We start from the raw sequence: 21,161 nt of genomic DNA on the forward strand, positions 1-21,161 counted from the left end.
ATAATAAAGAAGGAGAGAAGTTAGTGGATCTCTTTGTATTAACATTTTAAATTAAAATCACAAACATTTTTATATTTTCAAGATATAACAGACAAAATATACTTTAAAATATGATGTGAAAACTTTAAAAGCTGGATAAAGTGCAAAAGACATCTGTTTAAATGCATATCTAGGTTTATATGTTTGTGTGGGGGGGTGGTCTAAGAAGCTAAAATTGATTAGAAAATGCTAACACAAAGAGGTTAATAGTCTTAAATTTGATGGATTTTCTGGGGACATCAGCCTATCCCTGGATGTCCAAACTTTTTGGTGTATCAGGCTGCCTATAGGGAATAGAAGACAAATGTAGTACCCACACAATGTAGGATGTATGATCCAAAATCTCTTTAAAAAGGCTAGGTTTTATAATGCAAAACTCTGAGTGAAACAATAACTAAATTATAACCCGCCTCACAAAGAAAGAAAAGAATCTTGCCTATCTCTGCATTGGTTGGAGGGACCAGTTACCTCTGAGAAATCTTAACCTCAAAACATTTCTCACATGAATGAGAAGCAAAACAGATAACTTTTTTATGTGTGACCTGAAAATGACCCTGCCAGAATTTTAGTCTAAAATGCTCCTGGATTGATAGAAATGATAGGTAGGCACCGGTCAGATGTGTGAGTTGTCTCTGAAAAAATGCATTTATAAACTATGTCTTAAAGAATACTCACACATAAGATGCTAAAAACATGAATCATAATAAAATATGATCCCAAATGCATGAAGGAGCAAGCTTTTATAAGAGTCAGCAGAAACAAGAGTACAATTAGACCCACTGAGTCTGCAAAACTCTGAATCACCCTCAAATATAAACTAAGCAAGCTTAATATGTTTAAAAACACAAAGTAAGGTATCCAAAGAAGAATAAGTACCATAGACTATGGTAGATTTAAAAACTACCCCAATATAAATTCTAAAAATGAAATATGTAATAATTTAAATTAGATATGCAGTGGGAGAAGATACATCAAATTAGTCATAATTGAAGAGAGAATTATTGAACTGGAAGATAGGTCCAAAGAAATTATGTATAACAGACAGAAAGTAGTGGGAAATAATAAACAAAGGTTTAGAGAATCACAGACTAAAGAGTACATTTTTCACATATTTTATTGAAGGTCCAAAAAAAAGATAGTAGGAGTAGGTAGGAGTAGAGAAAAGAATCATCCTTATGAAAGTCCAGGATTGGGACTCCTGGTGGCTCAGTTAAGAGTCCGCCTTTGGCATAGGTCCTAGGATCAAGCCCTACATCAGGCTGCCTGCTGAGTGGGGGGTTGGGGGGAGGTGCTGCTTCTCTCTCTCCCTCAGCCCACCCCCCCTGCTTGTGCACTTGCAGATGCTCTCTCCCAAATAAATAAAATCTTTAAAAAGTGTCCAGCATTGATGAAAAGCATGGAACCCCAAAATTAGAAAGCCCAAAAAATTGCAACAGGATATGTGTAAAAAAAAAACATCTCCAGGTAGACACACTGTAATCAAACAGCAGCCATGAAGAAAAGATAAATGACCTTCAAAAAAACAACCATTAGGCTTTTAGCTGACTTCTCTACAGGAATAATGAAATCCAGTAGACAGCTGCAAACTACTTTTCAAGTACAGAGAGAAAAATAATAATTGTCAGACTGGAAAAATATTAACAGCAATGCAATCTTTTCAAAAACAAAAACAGGGGCTCCCTGGGTGGCTCAGCAGTTTAGCACCTGCCTTCGGCCCAAGGCATGATCCTGGAGTCCCAGGATCGAGTCCCAGGATCGGGCTCCCTGAATGAAGCCTGCTTCTCCCTCTGCCTGTGTCTCTACCTCTCTCTCTTGTGTGTCTCTCATGAATGAATAAATAAAATCTTAAAAAAAAAACAAAGATATTTTAAGTCTGACAAAACTGAGAATGTTTACTATGGATAGACTCTCCCTAAAGAGATTTCCAGAGTGGAAAGAAAATAAAATAAAAAGAAAGGAAAGGAAAGAAAAGAAAAGGGAGGGAGGAAAGAAATATATGTTCCCAGAAAGAAGGTCTGAGATGTGAGAAAATATAGTGAACAAAAAGAATTGGCGAGGGGGTGGGGTGGGGAATGTGGATAAATTTAAAAATACAAATATTGTCTATATAAAACAATAAAAATATGTTAGAAATGTTAAGAAATGTTAAGAAAGAGATAGAAGTGAAAATACTAAATAATTATAGCATAAATGCTTAGGAGTAATAAGAGTAATAAGATTAAAATGCTCAAAGTTTATTGTTTTGGAAAAAGCTAATGATAATTAACTTTCAACATTATTACATTAAATATGGATTTCAGAATGTTCAGGGTAGCCATGAACAGGCTGAATTAAAGGGATAACTTACAAACTGGTAAGGGAGGGGAGGAGGAGAGGGAAGGAATGAAAAAAAAATTAAGAAGGGAAGAAACATAAGAAACTGAAAATTGTATAAAGCACAAATAGGATAAAGCACAAATCCAAATACATCAGCAATCACTGCAAATATAAAAATTTTTAAAAGATCAGAACGGATCCTCAAATTCACAATCCAGAAATATACTGGTTATAAGACATATGCCTAAAATATATGAAGGCATATGATTGAAAATAAAGGTATGGGAAAATTATATCAGATAAATAGTAATAGAAAGCTGATGTGCTGATATATTAATATCAACCAAAATGACTTAAATAAAGGCAAAAGGGTGATGGTCAAAAGGGTCATAACACAACCTTAATGATACATTGTTTAGTTAAAACCAAGAATATTTAAAAACTCAAACTTGGGCAGCCCCGGTGGCTCAGTGGTTTAGTGCCACCTTCAGCCCAGGGTGTGATACTGGAGATCCGGAATCGAGTCCCACATTGGGCTCCCTGCATGGAGCCTGCTTCTCCTACTGCCTGTGTTTCTGCCTCTCTCTATATATAGATATAGATATAGATATAGATATAGATATAGATATAGATATAGATATAGATATAGATATATTTTATTTTTTTAAGATTTTATTTATTTATTTATGTATACATATATATGTGTATATATATCTCATGAATAAATAAATAAAATCTTAAAAAATAAAATAAAAAATAAAAACTTGTATGTACATAATAACACATGTAAAGACTATATAAAAGTAAAGATGACAGAAAGAAATTGACAAAATGATCTCAGAATGGAACTTTTCAACCAATTGTTCTCTGTAATGGATCAAGCAAACAAAAATACACTGAGAAAGGATATAGGATATTGGAGAAAACAACTTGCAAATCTTATTTTAATAAATATGCATAAATGCCACATCCAACTACTAGAAAATACAACAAAGCACACATAGAACAATAGTGAAAATTGATGACATGCTAGGCCATAGAGCACAGCTAACAAATTTCAAAGAATCATGTCACAGTTCATATTGTCTAACAAAAGGCAATTAGATTAAAACCCAATAATGAAAAGGCAATTTTAAAACCTCAAATTGCTAGGAATTAGAAAATACACTTCTAATTAACTCGTGGGTCAAAATATTTAGAATTAAATATTAGTGGAAATACAGCATATTGAAACTTGTAGGGTGTAGCTATGTTGGTTCCTAGAAATTTCAAAGTTTAAACATTTATTTTAGCAAATAAAAAAGGCTCAATAAGAGACAAAAGAAAAGCTTACCATGCAACTTGAGAAATTAGAAGTTATTTTTAAATGAATATACTCAAAGAAAGTAGAAGGGAAATCACAAATATAAAAGCAGAAATCAATAAAATACAAAACACAGATACAACAGAGAGAGTCAACAAAGCCAGACATTTTTTAAAAGACTGATAAAACTAATGAATGTATGATAAGAAAATTGAGGGAGGATGGGAAGCACAGAAGGCAAAGAAAGATAATAGAGAAAGAAGGAAAGATGAAAACCAGCATTCTGAAGGTGTAACAGCTGCAAAAGCATTTAAGATGAAAAGACTAATATGTTATGAACAACTAGAGCCAACATATTTGAAAACCTAGATGAAACAGGCAGTTTTAGAAAAGAATATAACTTACAAAATTGATTCAAGAAGAAATCAAAAATCAAAATTTCCTTTAATCAGTAAAGAATTTAAATCCAGAGTTTTAAATCCCCTCAATAAAACCCAGTCCAAAAGAATTGTAGTAGTTTTACCATGAATTCCATTTTTTTTTTTTTTTTGAGAGTGAGAACATGCAAGTGGGGCAGGAGGAGCATGGGGAGGTGGAGAGAGGGAGAGAGAGAGAGAAAAAATCCCAAGCAGTCTCCCAATGCAGGACTCAAACCCAGGATCCTGAGATCACAACCTGAGCCAAAATCAAGAGTCCGATGCCCAGCAACGGAGCTCCCAAAAATTCCATTCTTGCACAAACTTGCTCATAGCACAGAAGAGGGAACTCTCCCCAAAACGCAGCCTAGATTACTATCAGACACAGAATGGGAAAAACAAATAAATACACAGTCAATCCCCCATATAAACATAGATACAAACATCCAAACAAAATAATAGCAAACCTAATGTAGCCACAAATTTGAAAGGATGTATTCAGATCAAGTTTGATTTAAGTCAGGAATACAATTTTGATATAACATTAGAAAATATATTAATGTGATGCCCCCTATTAACAGAACAAAGGGTAAAAGCCAGATGATTACCTCAATTGATATAGAAGTCATCCAGTAAAAGTCAACATTCATTTGTGACAAAAGCTTTCTGCAATCTAAGAAAGAAACTCCCTCATCCTGATATCAAGGGAAAAGCCTCCAGTAGGCATCATATCTAACAGTGAAACTTTAGAAGCCTTCCCTTTAATATCAGAACAAGGCAGGGTTGCCCACTGTAACCACTTCTGTTCAAAGTTGCATTAAAGGTTTGCCAACCAGCACGATAAGGAAATTCAAAGAAATAAATGATATAAGGTTTGGAAAAGTAGAAATAAAACAGCTTATGATATGATTACGTGTCCAGAAACAATAAAGGTACAAGTTATAAAAATTAACAAAAAGTATTATTATACTTATATTATACTTATTTATCTTATTAAAGTTACTAAACTGAAAAGCCTTTTTGGTGTGTATTTCTATTTGTTGCTGGTATATAGAAATTCAGATTTATAATAAGAAAAATAATATGGTACCTAGAAATAAAATAAATCCAAAAGCATATGTGCCTGATTTCATTTTTTAAAACTGAGACTTACACTCAAGTACATTAAACATGAAATTGGGAAGCTATTTATTGATGGGTAGACTCATTATCATAAAATCTCAATATCAGTTCTCTCCAAATTGATCTGTAGGCTCAGTGGAATTCTAATCATCAACAAGATTTTTTTTTTACTTTATAAAATAAATCTAAAACTCATATGAAGAGCCTATATAGCAGATGCCACAATAGCTGAAGTCCTCCTAAAGAAGAAAAGATGGAGAGATTTACCCCACCATTTATTAAAAATACATAAAACACCATATATTAAAATATACTTCCAGGTGGCTTACATAATTTAAATGTGATAGATAACACGTTAAAATTTTAGAAAACAGTTTATGACCTCAGGATGGGAAAATAATTCTTAAGGCAAAAAAAAAAAAGAAAAAAAAAAAAAGAAAACCACGAAGAATTGATAACTCTCTCTTAATAAAAAATGTTTATCAAAAGACATTGTAAAGATAGTGATAACCTACCAACTGGGAAAATATTTGTGTTGCATATAACCAACAAAGGAGGGGGATTTTGAATATTTATAGAACTCCTACAGTTTAATAAGAAAAAGACAAGCAACCTGATAAAAAGCAACCTGGATGAAAGACATGAAAAGGCATTTCACATACAGGGACACCAGAAAAATTGTCAACCTCATTTGTAATCAGGAAAATGCAAATTAAAGCCACATCCACCAGATTGGCAACAATTAAAATCTGATAAGACCAAGGGTTGGAGAAGTTTTACAGCAATGAGAATTCTTTCTACCCTGCTGGTAGGAGTATCAATTGGTACAATCATTTTGGAAAACAATTTGGCATCATTTAGTAAAATCAAAGATGTATCTCTCAGCAGCTCCATTCCTCTAGAGGAACCCATGCACAAATGCAAGGGGAAAAAAAATGCCAGAGTGCTCAGGGGGCACCTTATTTTTAAAATAACAAAACACTGGGCACAACTTGAGCGTCCATTGGAGGTAAATGGATCAATAAATTGTAAGTTATTTATACAAAGAATGCAATGAGCAAAGATAGTTAGTAACCCAGCCACAGCTACATATATCAGCCTGGATGAATGTTTAAAATAAGACGTTGACCAAGAAAAACATATGACTTTTTCTATGAAGTTCAAAAGAATGAAAAAAAGAGGCACTATAATATTCATGGATCCATAAATCTATGTATATATGATAAAACTATAAGGAAGAGGAGGTTGAGGAGGGTTGCCTGTGGATTTTTGTACATCACACAAGGATATCCAGCCAAGAGGGGGATTGAAGCTGAAATCTAGACCTTTGAAACCTCCTCCCAAGCCTTTTACCCTAGTGTGAACAATACATCTCAACTCAAAGGGAGGAGCCACTTTTTCAAGTTTACTCAAAGGCACCGTGGAGGTGGAGATAACATACGGGGGGAGTGTCACAGGTATTGGCAATATTGTGGGTCTTAAGCTAGATGCTAATAAATACATACCTGGCTATGTTATTTTTGTTTTGTAAGTGAACATATGAAGAACACATTCTTAAAATGTACATAGATATACATATACATAATATACATGGATAATCACACATATAATGTATGCAGTTCAAATTTGCATACTGTATGGGTATGGGTAGATGCTTTGTATGAATGAGGTGTGACCTATTTTAAAAATTTGTACAAAGTGTGTGACAAAGTTTTCTTTAAAGATTTTATTTATTTATTCATGAGAGACACACAGAGAAAGGCAGAGACAGGCAGAGGGAGAAGCCTGATGTGAGGACTGGATCTCAGGACCTGGGATCATGCCTTGAGCCAAAGGCAGATAGATGCTCAGCCACTGAGCCACCCAGGCATCCTGATATTAAATTTTCTAAACATGTTTTTTTTTATTAACTAATTAAAAAAGGAGTAAATAATGAATTTCCTATGGCCAAATGGTGTATATTTTATATTGCATACTTACATCACACATGTAACTTTGCCAAATGATTTGAATTGATCTTTCTCAGGAAAATATCTTTTCCCACCTTTAAGAAATCAAAATTCAATGGGTCCAGAGTGAACTTCCAATGAGCTATCCCAAAAACCCAATACAGAGCTTATGTTCTATTAAACATTAAGAAAAGAGGTGCCTGGGTGGCTCAGTGGTTGAGCGTCTGCCTTCGGCTCAGGTCGTGATGGGGTCCTGGAATCGAGTCTCACCTTGGGCTCCTCACAGGGAGCCTCCCTCTACCTGTGTCTCTGCCTCTCTCTGTGTCTCTCATGAATAAATAAATAAAATCTTTAAAAAATATAAAAATAAATAAACATCAAGAAGCTACTAGCTAGTCCTTGTTAGTCTCTCTCCCCCCATCCCCTTCTCTTGAAATATACTCACCAGGCTGCAGAGAATGGCATCTTTACATAAAGCCTCATGGCCAGGAAGGATTTTTACCTGAGAGATGAAAACCCTTCTCAAAACAATCTCTCAGAGAATTACAGAAAGTTGACTCTACCCACGCTGGCCCAGATTTTCAGTAAAACCCAGCCCTCAGTGGACAACATGCTCAGAACTTGGGGAACACAGGAACTGCCTCTGTGGAGCCCTGTGTGGGGCCTTCCCTTCCCTTCTTGGCTTAACTCAGCCCTACAGTCACCTCCTCCAGGAAGTGCCTCTGTACCGTGTCAGGGCCAAAGTGGAAAAGAGAAACAGTGCTGCTTCAACCTTCACTCCATTGGGCACTGATAGCTCCACCTGTGAAGATAAAGTGGTTGCACTGACTCTAAGAATCCTTCCCATGTATACACAGGGCCTTCATGCGTGTCGTCCCGTTCAAACTTCTCAGCTCTGCCATGAGGTAGGAATGGAAGCATGGATGTTAGCACTTGCACTTCCTACAACCGAGAACCTCAAGTGGTGAGATGTGAAGTGACTCTTGTAAGGCCAAGTAGGACAGGTTGTCTGGCCCCTCCCTCAATATTCTTCCTTTTAGGGGCACCTGGGTGGCTTTGTAGGTTAAGTACCGACTTTCTTGGTTTCAGCTGAGGTCATGATCTCAGGGTCGTGAGATTGAGCGCCTCGTTGGGCTCCCGACTTGGTGCGGAATCTGCTTGAGATTCTCTCTCTGCCCCTCCCCCCACACACCCTTTCTCTCTCTCAAATAAATAAATAAATCTTAAAAAAAAAAAAAAAAACTTCCTTTTCATTCCAAGGAGGATTGGTTAAGACGACAGAAGAAGCAGAGGAGAAGACAGAGGGAAAGGGGGAAAAGATTAGGGACTGACTGAAGAAAGGGGATAAGCAGGCCTGCTGGAGTGTGTTTGGGACTGAGAGTTGATATTTACGTCTCTCCATTCCAGGTCCTTCTCTTTGTTCCCAGCAAGCCCTGTCACGCCAGGAGCATTTGCCTGGGTGATACTGGCTGATGGTCCGGCTCTCCAGAATAGGCATCCTACTACTCCGTGGGCATCACTCACAGTCACCAGGACATCATGATGGGCTTGGGTCTTCCCAGAAGCCTACCATCTCAGGATCCCACCCTGCGGCAAGCACACACACCTTCCGCTTGCAATAAACAGAGGCCTTATGCTTGGCCTCTTTGCCAGTTGGCTCTGGGCTCTAATCCTTAAGCACTGCAGCCCATTGCCAGTGTGATGCTGAGGATTCCAGTGTAACTTTTTTGCAAAGTTCTAGCCAAGCCCTGGCAAGATGCAGCTGAAGAAAAGAAGAAACAGTCTCCCCTTAGATGGAGGTCACCATGCAATAGCACAATTCTTAGGATCAAAAGACTGAGTTTTTTAAACAAACAATTTGATCTCCATTGCCTTAGTGCAAATTGGAAATGGATACCATATCTTTAATGCTAATTAGGCATTGCATTACTTAGTCTTCCAGGCCTCATGTAAATAACAATTAGCAATAATGTAGCAGTTGTGCATGCTGGCATCTTCTAATCCATACCATTGTATACCATTCCAAATTCCTTTGCATTAATTAGGATCATAAGCCAATCAGTACTAATTAGGAAGAAAATAAGTATAATAATAAATGCAACAAAATTAGTGATTTGTATCTGGTCGGTAGTTCCTTCCCTCTGCAGTTCATCAAATAGTCTTAATGCGTAGGAACTTCTTGTAATTGAAACTAATTATGAGGTTTCCCCTGCTACTTTGAGCCTCATGTTCAAATCCCACAAAGCTCATTAAATAAGTAACAAAACTGGAATCTTTAACACATATTGTAACTTGGATCGTGTTAATTAGCACCACACGCAAAAGGCAGCAAGAGGCCGTTTAGCAGCCCCTGCTCTAGTTAAAGGGAAGGAAGATTGGGATCTTTACAGTTCTTTGGGGCTTTGAAGAAGCCAGGCCAGTAGTGGGTGGGCACGGTAGTGAGCAAGTTTGTGGGGTATTTCAGGGGCAGAGAGGGGACATGGAATCCAAGGCTATCCTCAACTGTCCCTGGGGGCATCTCCAGCAGTACCAGCATGTAAGAAAAATGTGGGGTTGGTGGCCCAGCTACAGGAGAGTATAGTTACTCCAGGAGCTTGCCCCAGTCTTGACTACTCTGTGGCCTTCTCCCTTACTTTGGGCTGGCTATAGAGCTTTTCTCCTCAAGGTTGAGTGGTGAGCATGAAGGGACCCCAGAGAATTCACTTGCCCTGCACAGACTGAAATTGTATACACATAAACCCATGTGTCTGTTTCTAGTCAAACATATGTACCATTCAGTAGACATATTGACTGTATTCACAGCTTCCAGCGCTGATCTAAGCGACTGCCGTTCCTTTTCCATATACAGCTAGATCTGTAGATAGCTCTCTAGGCCTCACTGGAAAGATGCTTAGAAATACTCACCCCGCAGTGTGCCTCTCACCCTCTTCTCCATGCTGGGCACAATCCGAAGTCAAGCCCCGGGGACAACTCTGGGAAGGCTGGACACAGGGATGTCGGTTATGGTGTACCTACCTACAGTCCTAGGAGGCCATAACAGTATTATTTATTGCTGTCATATGAGAAGTAGTTCCAAATTAATCCTAACAGAAAACACTTGTCACTCTACAAATGGGAATTCTCAGCCTTGGTAGCTTGATGAGAAAGAAGACAGCACAGATCTCCAGGTACCCAGCTGAATCAGAGCTAATGATGGCTTAGGCTATTAATGTCAACCTTATATACCTGCGGATCGAATCTTTTGGTTCTTATGTAATAAACAGTTAATTATCCTAAGCACCCATCTAGCCTCAATTCAAGTTTTACTCCTAAATAAAGCAGCTCCTACTATTTATTCTAGCTCGTAAAAATCATTCCTTTTTTTTTTTTAACTTGCATAGCTCTCATTTTCAATAGGACCTACTTATGCACAGTTCCAAGTTGTTTGATAAGAATCTTACAGGCAAGTTTGGTCTCCATAACCAGACTATTAATTATTCAAAAGCAGGAGTCCTCATGTGCCATCCTGCTTTTGAAATCTAAAGTGGCTAGCTTAAGCTGAGAAGCAAAAGTTTCCAGTAAGTTCTGATTCATTGATTTGACCATTTAAAAGAGCATCCAGAAAGAATTTAATTAATTAATTAATTAATTAATTAATTAATTAAATAGCATCCAGAACACAGTATAAGAGTGACACTTTGGAAGTACAAAAATATAATTTTAATTATTATTATATTTATTCTCAGGATTTTGTATGTTTTGTATTATGAGTGGGTGGGAATGTGAGAAGTCTGTAGTCCTGATATTATCTACTAAATGATAGCTGGAAAGAACTCTGGGACATGTGCAGTGTACATTGATATGACTTGCATTAATTTATCTGACTTAATGGGTTATGAATGTAAGGCTTTTTTTACACTTAAGTACAATGGGATAGAAAGTTAGATGACCTAACTCATGACAAACCCTCTTACCAATGCTCCATAGTAAAGCGGAAAATAATAGTTAGGAGTTGGCCTGCATCGCTAAAATTAGATGACCTTTTTGACCCATTTCATAGATTCAAATTGTCTGCGTATGCACAGCCACCAACGTGACACACAAGTATTTTTGAGGACGTAATTCTACATCATGAAATGCTAAATAATTAACAATGAAACGAATAAGGGAACAGTTATTAGCCCCTGCCACTAGAAGTTTACAGTCTACAAGTTTTCTTATCAAGAGTTTGTGTTTGGTCATAGTGAAATTAAATATAGCTGAGTTATAGGGCTTAACCAAGAGAGAGAAAAAAAAACAAAACACAAAAGGCTTGTAGTCTTTCTTTACTTAACCAGAGATTATAGTTGCCAGTTTTCTTTTGTCCATAGTCCAATGTTACATGATATCACAATGGTATATTTGCATGCCTGCCTCTCCTACTAGCACTGGATTCTGACTTCCTTGCTGGTGCGAAGGCCAACAATGGGTCTCAGATGGTGTTTACACAACAGGGATCCGATTTGGCATAAGGACGCCTGGACCGGGCTTCTGAGACAAAACTCTCATCCCTGGTAGAGGGTGAAACAGGAGGTTGGTCTTGGTTATTAGGGAACCAGTGCAGATGTTGGACTTGGACAGAGAAGTTCACACTTAGATCTGTAGAATTAAGTCACTAGGCAGAGGCATAGTCACAAGCCAGGGATGAGTACTGGGCCCAGGGGCAAAGCAGGGGCTGCAGTAAGCAGCCAAGATGCTGGGCAGCCCATGTGTCACCCAGAGGTTTTCTGTACATGCTCCTGGCTGAAGCAGAGCAAGGGTTTGAGGAGGTGGGGAAAAGGGGAATGGGATTAGGATTGGAGAGCCCTATGGATCATTTCAAAGCTCTCTCCCACCAAAAAAAAAAAAAAAAGTTCAAAATGTATCTGTGTCAGTCTTACTATATACGATTTTATTTATTTTTTAAATATTTTTTGAAGGCTCTATTTATTTATTCATGAGAGACACAGAGTGAGAGAGAGGCAGAGACACAGGCAGAGGGAGAAGCAGGCTCCATGCAGGGAGCCTGACATGGGACCCGATCCCGGGTCTCCAGGATCACAACCTGGGCCGAAGGCGGCGCTAAGCCACTGAGCCACCAGGGCTGGCCCACTAAATACGATTTTAAAATTAAAAATGTGCATGTATGTTTTAGCCTTTATCAGACAATCTCTCAGAGTGCTACATCTTTTCCATCTTATGATTTTTCTCATTGAAAAAAAATACGAAAAAGCAGAGAAGTTGTAGAGGAATATAATAAAGACCTGAAGCAGTAGCCACTAAAAATCCATATAACTAGACCCAGGGTACACCACTGAAACCCCATGCAACAGACACGCGTACACACACCCCAAGAAACTTTACACTGGACAGAATGCATACTTGACATTTTTATCCGCTTAACTGTGGTGCTAAGTTCCAGAGACAGCGTGAGCAACAAAGATGAGGTCAGGAGGTACTGAAGGATTGAACAGAGTGAAGGTGGCAACAGCACAGTCCTGACTTCTTTGCAATAGGATGCTTCTTTGGCATGTGCTCATTTTTTTTCACTCATTCCCTAATGCTGCATTTGCTGAGCTCTTCCTCTGAATCCAACGTGATACTGAATCCTCTAGCTGCAGAGGACAGCAGTGTAGCCGAGGGATCACGGCATGAACATGGAGGCACACCGACTTGAGTCTCAGCTCATCCACTTGTTGTAAAGACATCTCTGGCAAGTGGCATCACCGCTCCAAACCCTGGTTTCCTTATCTGCAAAAGGAGGGCATTATTAATTTCTGCTTCATTGGGCATGGGGGTGTTTAAGTCCGATGATGCCTGACAAGCCCTTTGGCCAATGCATGATATGCAGGAGGTACACAAGAACTGTTATTTGTTCTTGTTGGTGCCATAAATGTCAGTATCCTGAGTAGAAAGTGGAGGGAGGCAAATGCTGGTTTCACAGGAAGAGCTTTCCAGCAGTGAGCTCTCCACACAGGATGGACCACTCGGGTAGGTGGTGGGCCTCTCATTTGATCCTTGGCTGCATTCAAGCAGAGCTTGGATTTCCCATGTGTCAGGGAAGGGGTGTAAGGGACTCCAGTCTGAGGAGGAGGTTGGGACAGATGTGAGTTACAGGCTTTTCCAACTTTGTTCTCCCGATCCCATCATTCTCCGAGGGAACCACAGTGGGAAAGGAAGTCACGCTTCTGATTGCCCCCTGTATGCTGGCCCACCTTGGCTGCTCTACAGTTGTGTTCCAATCCAAGCCTTGCAAAAACCCTGCAGTGAAGATCTTGCCACTCTCCTTTTGCATTAGGGAAACCGAGGCTTAGGAGAGTCTGGTAACATGCCCAGGACGGTGCAACCAGGGGAGAGTAGAAAAGGCATTAGATCCCAGACCCATGCTCTTTCACTGCACTACACTCACTCCGAGTTAATTCATTCTGAGACTACTCAGGAAAGTTGTCAAGGACAGAATGAAGTCAGAGTGGGATGCTATCCCCACAGAGTTAGAGGGTGATGCTCCCCCTCACATCTCTAGATCATGTGCATCATCCAGAGCCCCTGCATCCGAAAAAAGAAAGGAAGAAAGAAAGAAGGAAGGAATGAAGGAACGAACGAACTTGACTAAAAATACCTCAAGCCCAGCAAGTCTGAAAAACTCCCTCAGAAAATCCCCACTTCCGCACATTGATCTCTTTTTGAAAAAACAAAGCCACTCCATCATCTAGCTATGCTGATGAAAGACAGGCCCAAACTGAGCATTCCAGAAATTCAGTATAGAATCCCATCTGTCAGATCTGGGATCGGAACATGGCAAGAGGTGGAAAGGGTGGTGGAGGGTGAGGGTTGAGATTTTTTTTTTTTTTTTTTGTCAGGAGAAACATTACATTCTTGAATCCTTTGCCATGTTATAAACAAGACTAAGCACACAGCATTCCTTCCAAAGCACATGGCCCTGTTTTCAAAACACAGGTCTGGTCTCCCCTGGAATTTAGTGTTTGTCTCAATACTGTTCTTCCTATCCCTTGGGATTTATTATAATTCGTTGCTATTAATGGCAGCCAGGAATGGAACACCTCTTTTATTCATCCCCTCTTTTCCCTCCTCTCTCCCTCCACACCCTCTATCTTTTATAATTATGTTTGTAAGCCTATAATCGTTTCCCAGGGCACTGCCAAATTTTAAGTGCTGCTTGTTATTACGTTGTGTGGGTGGTTTTACCCTCGTACCTGTATCCTCCGGTTTTTGTTGGCATGTTGTGGTTCCTTCTCCAAAGCACACGGACCTCAGCAAGGACCTCACCTGAGCAGATACTATTGAGTTTCCCTTTTCGTTGCCTTCTTTTTGTTCATTTCATCTTTTCGGGCTGGTTGTAAGGGGTTGGTTGGAAATGTGATCCTCAGAGGACTGTACAAACTTGGCCGAAGACCAGAACAGTAGGGGCCTTAATTCTCACCACTTCTTTGGAGACTGGTTGGTAGTTAAGGACTTGGGTTATTGGGTGGGGTGGGCTGAGTACTTTAGTATATATAAGATACTAGTGTTAAGTAATTAGATTAATCCATTTAAGAAATACCCTAATATGTACCGAGCCAATTGACTAGGTCCTTGTCTCAAGAGGATATATCACACTCCACAAAGCTACCAGTAGTCAAAGAATTTTTGGAATGTTCCTGGAATTGCTTCTAGAGACTTAGCATTTTCTTTTCCATATTGTCAGTCAGGGACAACCACTATCCTCCATGCATAGCACTAGTGAGTCATTGTATTTTTCAGTTCCCAATTCATGATTATTACAGTTTCCTGAGACTGACTTTGTTGGTTGGCTCACAGTCTAGTTCAAATGGTTCCAAACTTTGAGCAACATTTGAACAGTGGCAGTATCATTGAGATTCATTATTTGCTTTCTATGATGACTTCCTTCCTTTACAACCCATTTATATATGTTAGCCCAGGTCTACTCAGTGGGTGGTTGTCTTGTTCAAGGAACATGGCAATCTTTGCAACCCAGCCCCGTCATGAGCCCACTACATGGACAGTGTCTGCCCTGGGCACAGCTTCAGAGCAAGTACTTCCCCCTGTAAATATGTGAAGAAGACCACCCACATCCTTACAAAGCATCTTTATGTGAGTCCACCAAAGGTCCTGCTTCCCCTTCCATACTGACGCCTAAGGAATAGTGATGTCATGAAAAATAAAAAAGCAATAATCTGAAAGTCATATTGTAAAAAATCTTTTTAAAAGATTATTTGCACAAGGACTCAAATGTCTGTTGATGGTAAGAGTTTAATGTAGTGGTCTCTCTTTTAAAATTCAGGAGAGGGGACCTTTCTTAAAGTCATGCTCTTTGACTTAGGTATGGATAGCCTTTGGGAAAAAGTGTATCTCACTCGAGGAATGGTTCTCACCCTGGGATGGATTTTGTCCCCCAGGAAACATTTGGCAATGTCTGAAAACATTTTTTATTGTCACGTGATGGGGAAGGGTTTCTGCTGACACCTAGTGAGTAGAGGCCAGGGATGCTGCTAAATATCCTGCAAAGCACAGGACTATCTCCCTTCACCAAAAAAGGGGGAAAAATAATTATTTGACTCAAATATCAAGAGTGATAAAGTTGAGAAACCTACACTAGAACGAGTTTCACCTGGTGAATCAAAGCAGCATATGGCATAAGTGTGAATATAACCCTGGCAAAATCCCATGTACATGCTCTCCTTCTTTGAGTGAGATGTAAGTACAGGGGCCAATTACTGTGATTCTCTTCCATTCACACCATGAAAATCAGAATGTTCCAAGTAGATGTTGCCCTTTGTGTTCTGAATTCATCTTTTCTGCCCCTATGCTTGGTGTGAACATCACCCTCATTTTACCCCAGGCATGGTGCATCCTATTCCATGCAGTGTGCAGAAGACACAGGACCCATGCTTTCATAATATCCACCTTCTATTGTGTAACCAGATGCCTGTTACAGATCGAAGAATATTTGAACTGAAAAATATCTTCTGGTTTTCTTACCTGTGAGAAAACAGAAATCTCGAGAATTCAGCCAACTCTTTGGGTAGATAGAAACTGAGCCAAGATGAGGATCAGGTCTCCTGAGATCCAACCTGGATCTCACCACCTTATTTTTTACCATGCTTCCTTCTTGTAGGCATAAAGAGCAGCAGCCCCAAGTCAATTGTACCCAGCTTGTAACAGATTTCTTTACATGCCCAGGCAGTGAAATCACGGGCTCCACTCAAGGGTGAGAACGTATTTCTCTCCGCTGCTGGACCCTGCAGAGTCTCTGGACTGTAAAGCTCAATTCCCTGACTTTTCTACTGAGATTTAGAGAATGGTTTTCTTTCTTCCGCTCACTCCCCCATGTCATTTTAAAAACATCATTAATTGATAGTGGGAATGATCCTGATAAGCTTCTCCATCATTATAGCCAGGGAACACAACAGGCATATAACTAATGTGGGACAAAGGAAATTTATGGATTGTGATCACTATTTTAAAGGTAAATAAGCAGAAGGCTGGTGATCTGCAAAGTATTGTAAGGGTTTTGCCACAACATCTCAGTAAAGGAATGAAGCCTAATGTTGTGACAAGACAGATACCAACCACCATCACTATACAAAGGAAAATTTTATAATAAGAGCATGCAACTTCAGGATGCTAATTAATTATGGTTTTTTTCTTTGAAATTCACTAAAACTAAAGTCTTGATGGTTAACTCTGTAAAAATCAAAGGGTTGTCAAAACATTCTTAGGCCTTCAGGTAAGTGAAAGGAAGCATCATAATGGTATTTCTGATGGAAAAACTAAGAAGAAGAATCTTCAGCCCACCCACCAAAAGATGGGTCTGATTTAAGAGGAGGCCTCTCATAAAATTCTGGTTATAGTGTCAACAGACTCTTAAAACTGAGAAAGAACTTCCAGATCACGCAAACCAGCTGCCAGAACCTGCACACTGGATCTGGGCTAAGGACTTTATATAAAAAAGGAGTCTGAAATAAAACTCAAAGAAAGGGGGGTATGGGTACCCTAAACATGATTGGAGGGGACAGCAAGTAAAACCACTTGCAGACTCACCAAGTCAGGGAATAAGCTTGAACATCTATTCAGAGCCTGACTCAAGCCCTCCCTCCTCTGTGAAGTTTTAAAAAGTCTCTTAACCGGGTGCCTGGGTGGCTCAGTCCGTTAAACGGCTGCCTTCAGCTCAAGTCAGGATCTCAGGGTCCTGGGATCAAGCCTTGCATCAGGCTTCTTGCTCAGAGGAGGTCTGCTTCTCCCTCTGCCACTCCCCTCTTCTTATGCTTTCTCACTCACACACTCTCTTTCTCTCAAATAAATAAAATCTTTAAAAAATAAAATCTCTTAATCAGAATATCCCCCTTTCTGCTCAGCACCCCTAACTAATATATATATTATTATTTTGTATATGTCTATGTATCTGTTCCTCCTACCTTGCCCTTCCATTGTTCTTTGTAGGTGTGTTCAGTCTCTGCCCCTGCACTGGTCTGCGGGCCCTGCTGTAACAGAGAACTTAAGCTGAGTGGCTTAAACAGAAGGAATGTACTGTCTCATGGTCCTGAAGGATGCAAGTCCAAGACCAAGGTGTTGGCAGGATTGGTTTCTTCTGAGGGCAATAAGGGAGAATCTATTCCATGGCTGCCCTGGCTTCTGGTGGTTTCCTGGAAAACTCTTATATTCCTTTCACCCCAATATCTGCCTTCATGTTCAGATGGCATTCTGCCTGTGTGTGCATATCTGTGTCTAAATTTCTCCTTTAAATAAATTTATTTATTTATTCATGAGAGACACAGAAAGAGAGGCAGAGACACAGGCAGAAAGAGGAGAAGCAATCTCCATGCAAGGAGCCCAATATGGGACTTGATCCGGGACTCCAGGATCAGGCCCTGAGCCAAAGGCAGACGCTTAACCGCTGAGCTACCCAGATGTCCCTAAATTTCTCCTTTTTATACAGCCTTCAGTCATATAGATTAGAGTTCACCCTAATGACCTTATTTCTACTTAATCACCTCTGTGTAGACTCTGTCTTCAAATAAGGTCATGTTCTGGGACACTGAGTTTAGTTAGGACTCCAACATGTGTTTCCTGGGGAGAACACAATTCAACTATTCCTTAGTTTAGCAACTAAACCTTAAGGTCTTGAGGACAAGAATTGTCTTCTATTTGTGTAGCTCTATTACACGAGGCCACCCGTGCAGCATAGAGCAAACTTGTTGGTTAACCAGAGATGCAGTATGAGTCACGAATACATGGTCTGTCCAGGGTCTGGTCTCCAGAGGATTAGCAGAGGGCTTCTTTGTGGGAGAAAATCATTTTAAAAGTTTCGCCAAAATATGCCCTATTTCCATCAGTTATATACCTCCTCACTTACAAAGTGCAAAGTTGAGAAAACTCTGTGACTTAACAATGCCATTAGTAGAACAGTTAGCCTTCCATCCCCAGTCAACTCATTCCTGAGCCTACATCTGTCTCACTCCACATTATCTTTTCTGGAATCTATTTCTAGTTCCAGCTGACCCCATCAATGGATCACATTTGATTTGTTCAGATGTCATTATCTCTTTAGTCTATCCTGTATAATGTATACTACATTAGGTGAGTGTTCTTTTCCATTTGTCTTCTTCTGCCTTCCTCTAAATATGCTTACCTGAAAATAATACTCATTTTAAAGGCTGATTGATGAGATGGAAAAAAAAAAAAAGATGTCTAATAATGCTTAAAATTCCACTTTGATTATTTTTCTCCCATTTAAGAACTTACATCAACCCCAGAGAGTCTGCCAGACAAAGCCTATGTTCCTTCGCTTGAACATCAAGATGATGTTTCTGCACTCTTTTCCAGCCATCTTGCCTTATGTCCTTACAAAAACCCTTTGCATCAGGGCATGACCTCCTGATCTCTCCCATCTAGTCTTTCCCACCTCACAGGTATGAATTTCTTCCATTTTCCCTATCATTATTAGGATTTATTCATATATTTAACTTGGAGATATTGGTAATTAATGACTTCCAAAAATGAGAAATTTTGTCTTCTAAGTTAGTCAGCTAGTGATAAAGTCTTTAGTAAGGCCAAACCATTGCTTGAATCCAACATGATCCAGTAGACTTTGAAACTATTCTGAGGACTCAAAGGGCATCCAGGCTGAGCCATGGCTGGACCTCCTAAGATCAGAGCAAATCTGTCAATTCAGGGCTCATAAGTCCTGAAAGGCAAGACTTTCTCTAGGAAGGATCCAATAATCAATCCAAAGCTTCCTGAGGGCATGTCTGGGGTTCATTCAGAGCTCCTAAGTTATCAAAACTCCCCATTGCCCCCAAAACTGGCCCTTGAAACACTCAATGAACTCATGAGAAACCCACCATTTCTTCATTTGTGTAAGCAAGAAGGCTCAGGGAATGCTCACGGTAGCTCTCTGGGCATTAGTATTTGATTGTGTTGTGTTTTTCCCCCTTTTTCTTGTGGTTTGAACAACATAAACCAAATCCTATCTTGTCCCTAGTTTTCTTCATTGACCTCTTGGGTGTCAAGTAGGTTAAAAGATAAACGGAGGCTTACTAAATTTTTAAGAGTTTATTTGAGCGAAAATCAATTTGAATTGAGCAGTACCAAACCAGAAGTGGTTGGGAGCACTCCACAGACGGGACCTTGTGAAACACTTTTATAGAGAAGAAACAGAAACAAAGAAAGGAAATTATTTGACTGCTCTAACTTAAGTGGTTACCTTTTTTGGGAAAGCCTACTTGGCTGTTGGTGATCCGTTGCCAGTAGGTTTTGATTTGTTCTTCACCTTGAGGCATTTTAGGGTTAGGTTTTGGTTTGCTTACATAGGCTACTAGGGCATTAAAGCCACCTCAGTCTAATGGCCTCATTGTTAAACTAATTTAACAGTTGTGTAGGTATACAGTCTCAGTGATAATTCACAGAGATCCTGATGAGTCTGGCCTGAAGCCGGTCCTAAAATGATGTGTAGCCTTATCAGGGACCCAGTATGGTCATCTGGGGTCTGATGGAAATTCTTCCTTGTGTGTTTGCTTCTCCTCCCCCATCCACCTGTCAGGATTAAATCCAGACGTACTTTCCGGAAAGGCAGCTCAGAGTGTGCTGTCAGGGAGGCGATGATGCTGAAGATCAATCACAACCCCTTTCTCTCCCAAAGACCAGCTTGAGGAGGTTCAAAGAGCAAAGACTTTGGAGTTTGATTGACCAGACTTGGGCTCCAACCGTTTATTGACTCTGACCTCAGACAGAATATTTGAAATAGCCAAGCCTCAATTTCCTCCTCAGAGAAATTGGGGGGGGGGGGGGAGACAATGCACACCTCAAGACGTGGAAAGGGAAGCAAAACGAAAGGGTTCTCTTTCTTCCAGCTCAAGGCAAGGTTTTGACAGCCCGCTAAGCCAGAAATATCAGCCCCCAATCTGGAGTGGGTTTTGCGGTCAGCCAGGTGTGGAGCAGGAAAGCAGTCCCACCTCCCCTCCTCACCGGCTGGCTTGGGTTGGGCGCTCATCCACTCCCACGGCAGCTCTGACTGCGAGAGGGGAAGGCGAGGCAGCCTGAGGCTAGTGGGGTGGGATGTGCCGCCTGACTCCAGAGCCCACTGCCCAGACCAGAGGCCAGAAGAGACCAGGGAAGCCTTTGCCACCTTGCACTGCAGCAGCAACACTCTTTTTTTTTTTTTAAGATTTTATTTATTCATTAATGAGAGACACACACACAGAGAGAGAGAGACAGAGACAGAGACAGAGACACAGACAGAAGGAGAAGCAGGCTCCATGCAGGAAGCCTGACATGGGACTCCATCCCGGGACTCCAGGATCATGCCCTGGGCCGAAGGCAGCCGCTCAACTGCTGAGCCACCCGGGGATTCCGCAGCAACACTCTTTAATGAGGGCGCCCGGGAAGTCGTGTTCTCTGAAGGGAGGACGTGAGGAGGGCCGTGTTCGCTCCCAGCCACCAGGCCTTCCCACGGGGCACCAGAAGGAGCTCCGCTTCCGCTCCAGGCCCCACAGCCAACCT

At 40.3% G+C, this 21,161-nt stretch overlaps 1 protein-coding gene across 2 annotated transcripts in view; it reads left to right on the forward strand.

Moving 5' to 3' along the window:
• Positions 1-21,161, forward strand: part of SETBP1 (SET binding protein 1) — a 362,710-nt gene that overhangs the window by 287,843 nt on the left and 53,706 nt on the right. Inside the window, exon 5 of one of the 2 annotated variants that reach the window (XM_041744020.1) lies at positions 8,553-10,473. The exons of the other annotated variant lie outside the window; for it this stretch is intronic. Coding sequence (XP_041599954.1) covers positions 8,553-8,608 — 56 coding nt within the window. The 3' untranslated portion in view covers positions 8,609-10,473. Of the gene's footprint in view, positions 1-8,552; positions 10,474-21,161 lie in introns of those variants that run through there. 2 annotated transcript variants of the gene reach the window in all.

Source organism: Vulpes lagopus, chromosome 1, assembly GCF_018345385.1.
Source record: "Vulpes lagopus strain Blue_001 chromosome 1, ASM1834538v1, whole genome shotgun sequence".
NCBI classification, from domain to species: domain Eukaryota; kingdom Metazoa; phylum Chordata; class Mammalia; order Carnivora; family Canidae; genus Vulpes; species Vulpes lagopus.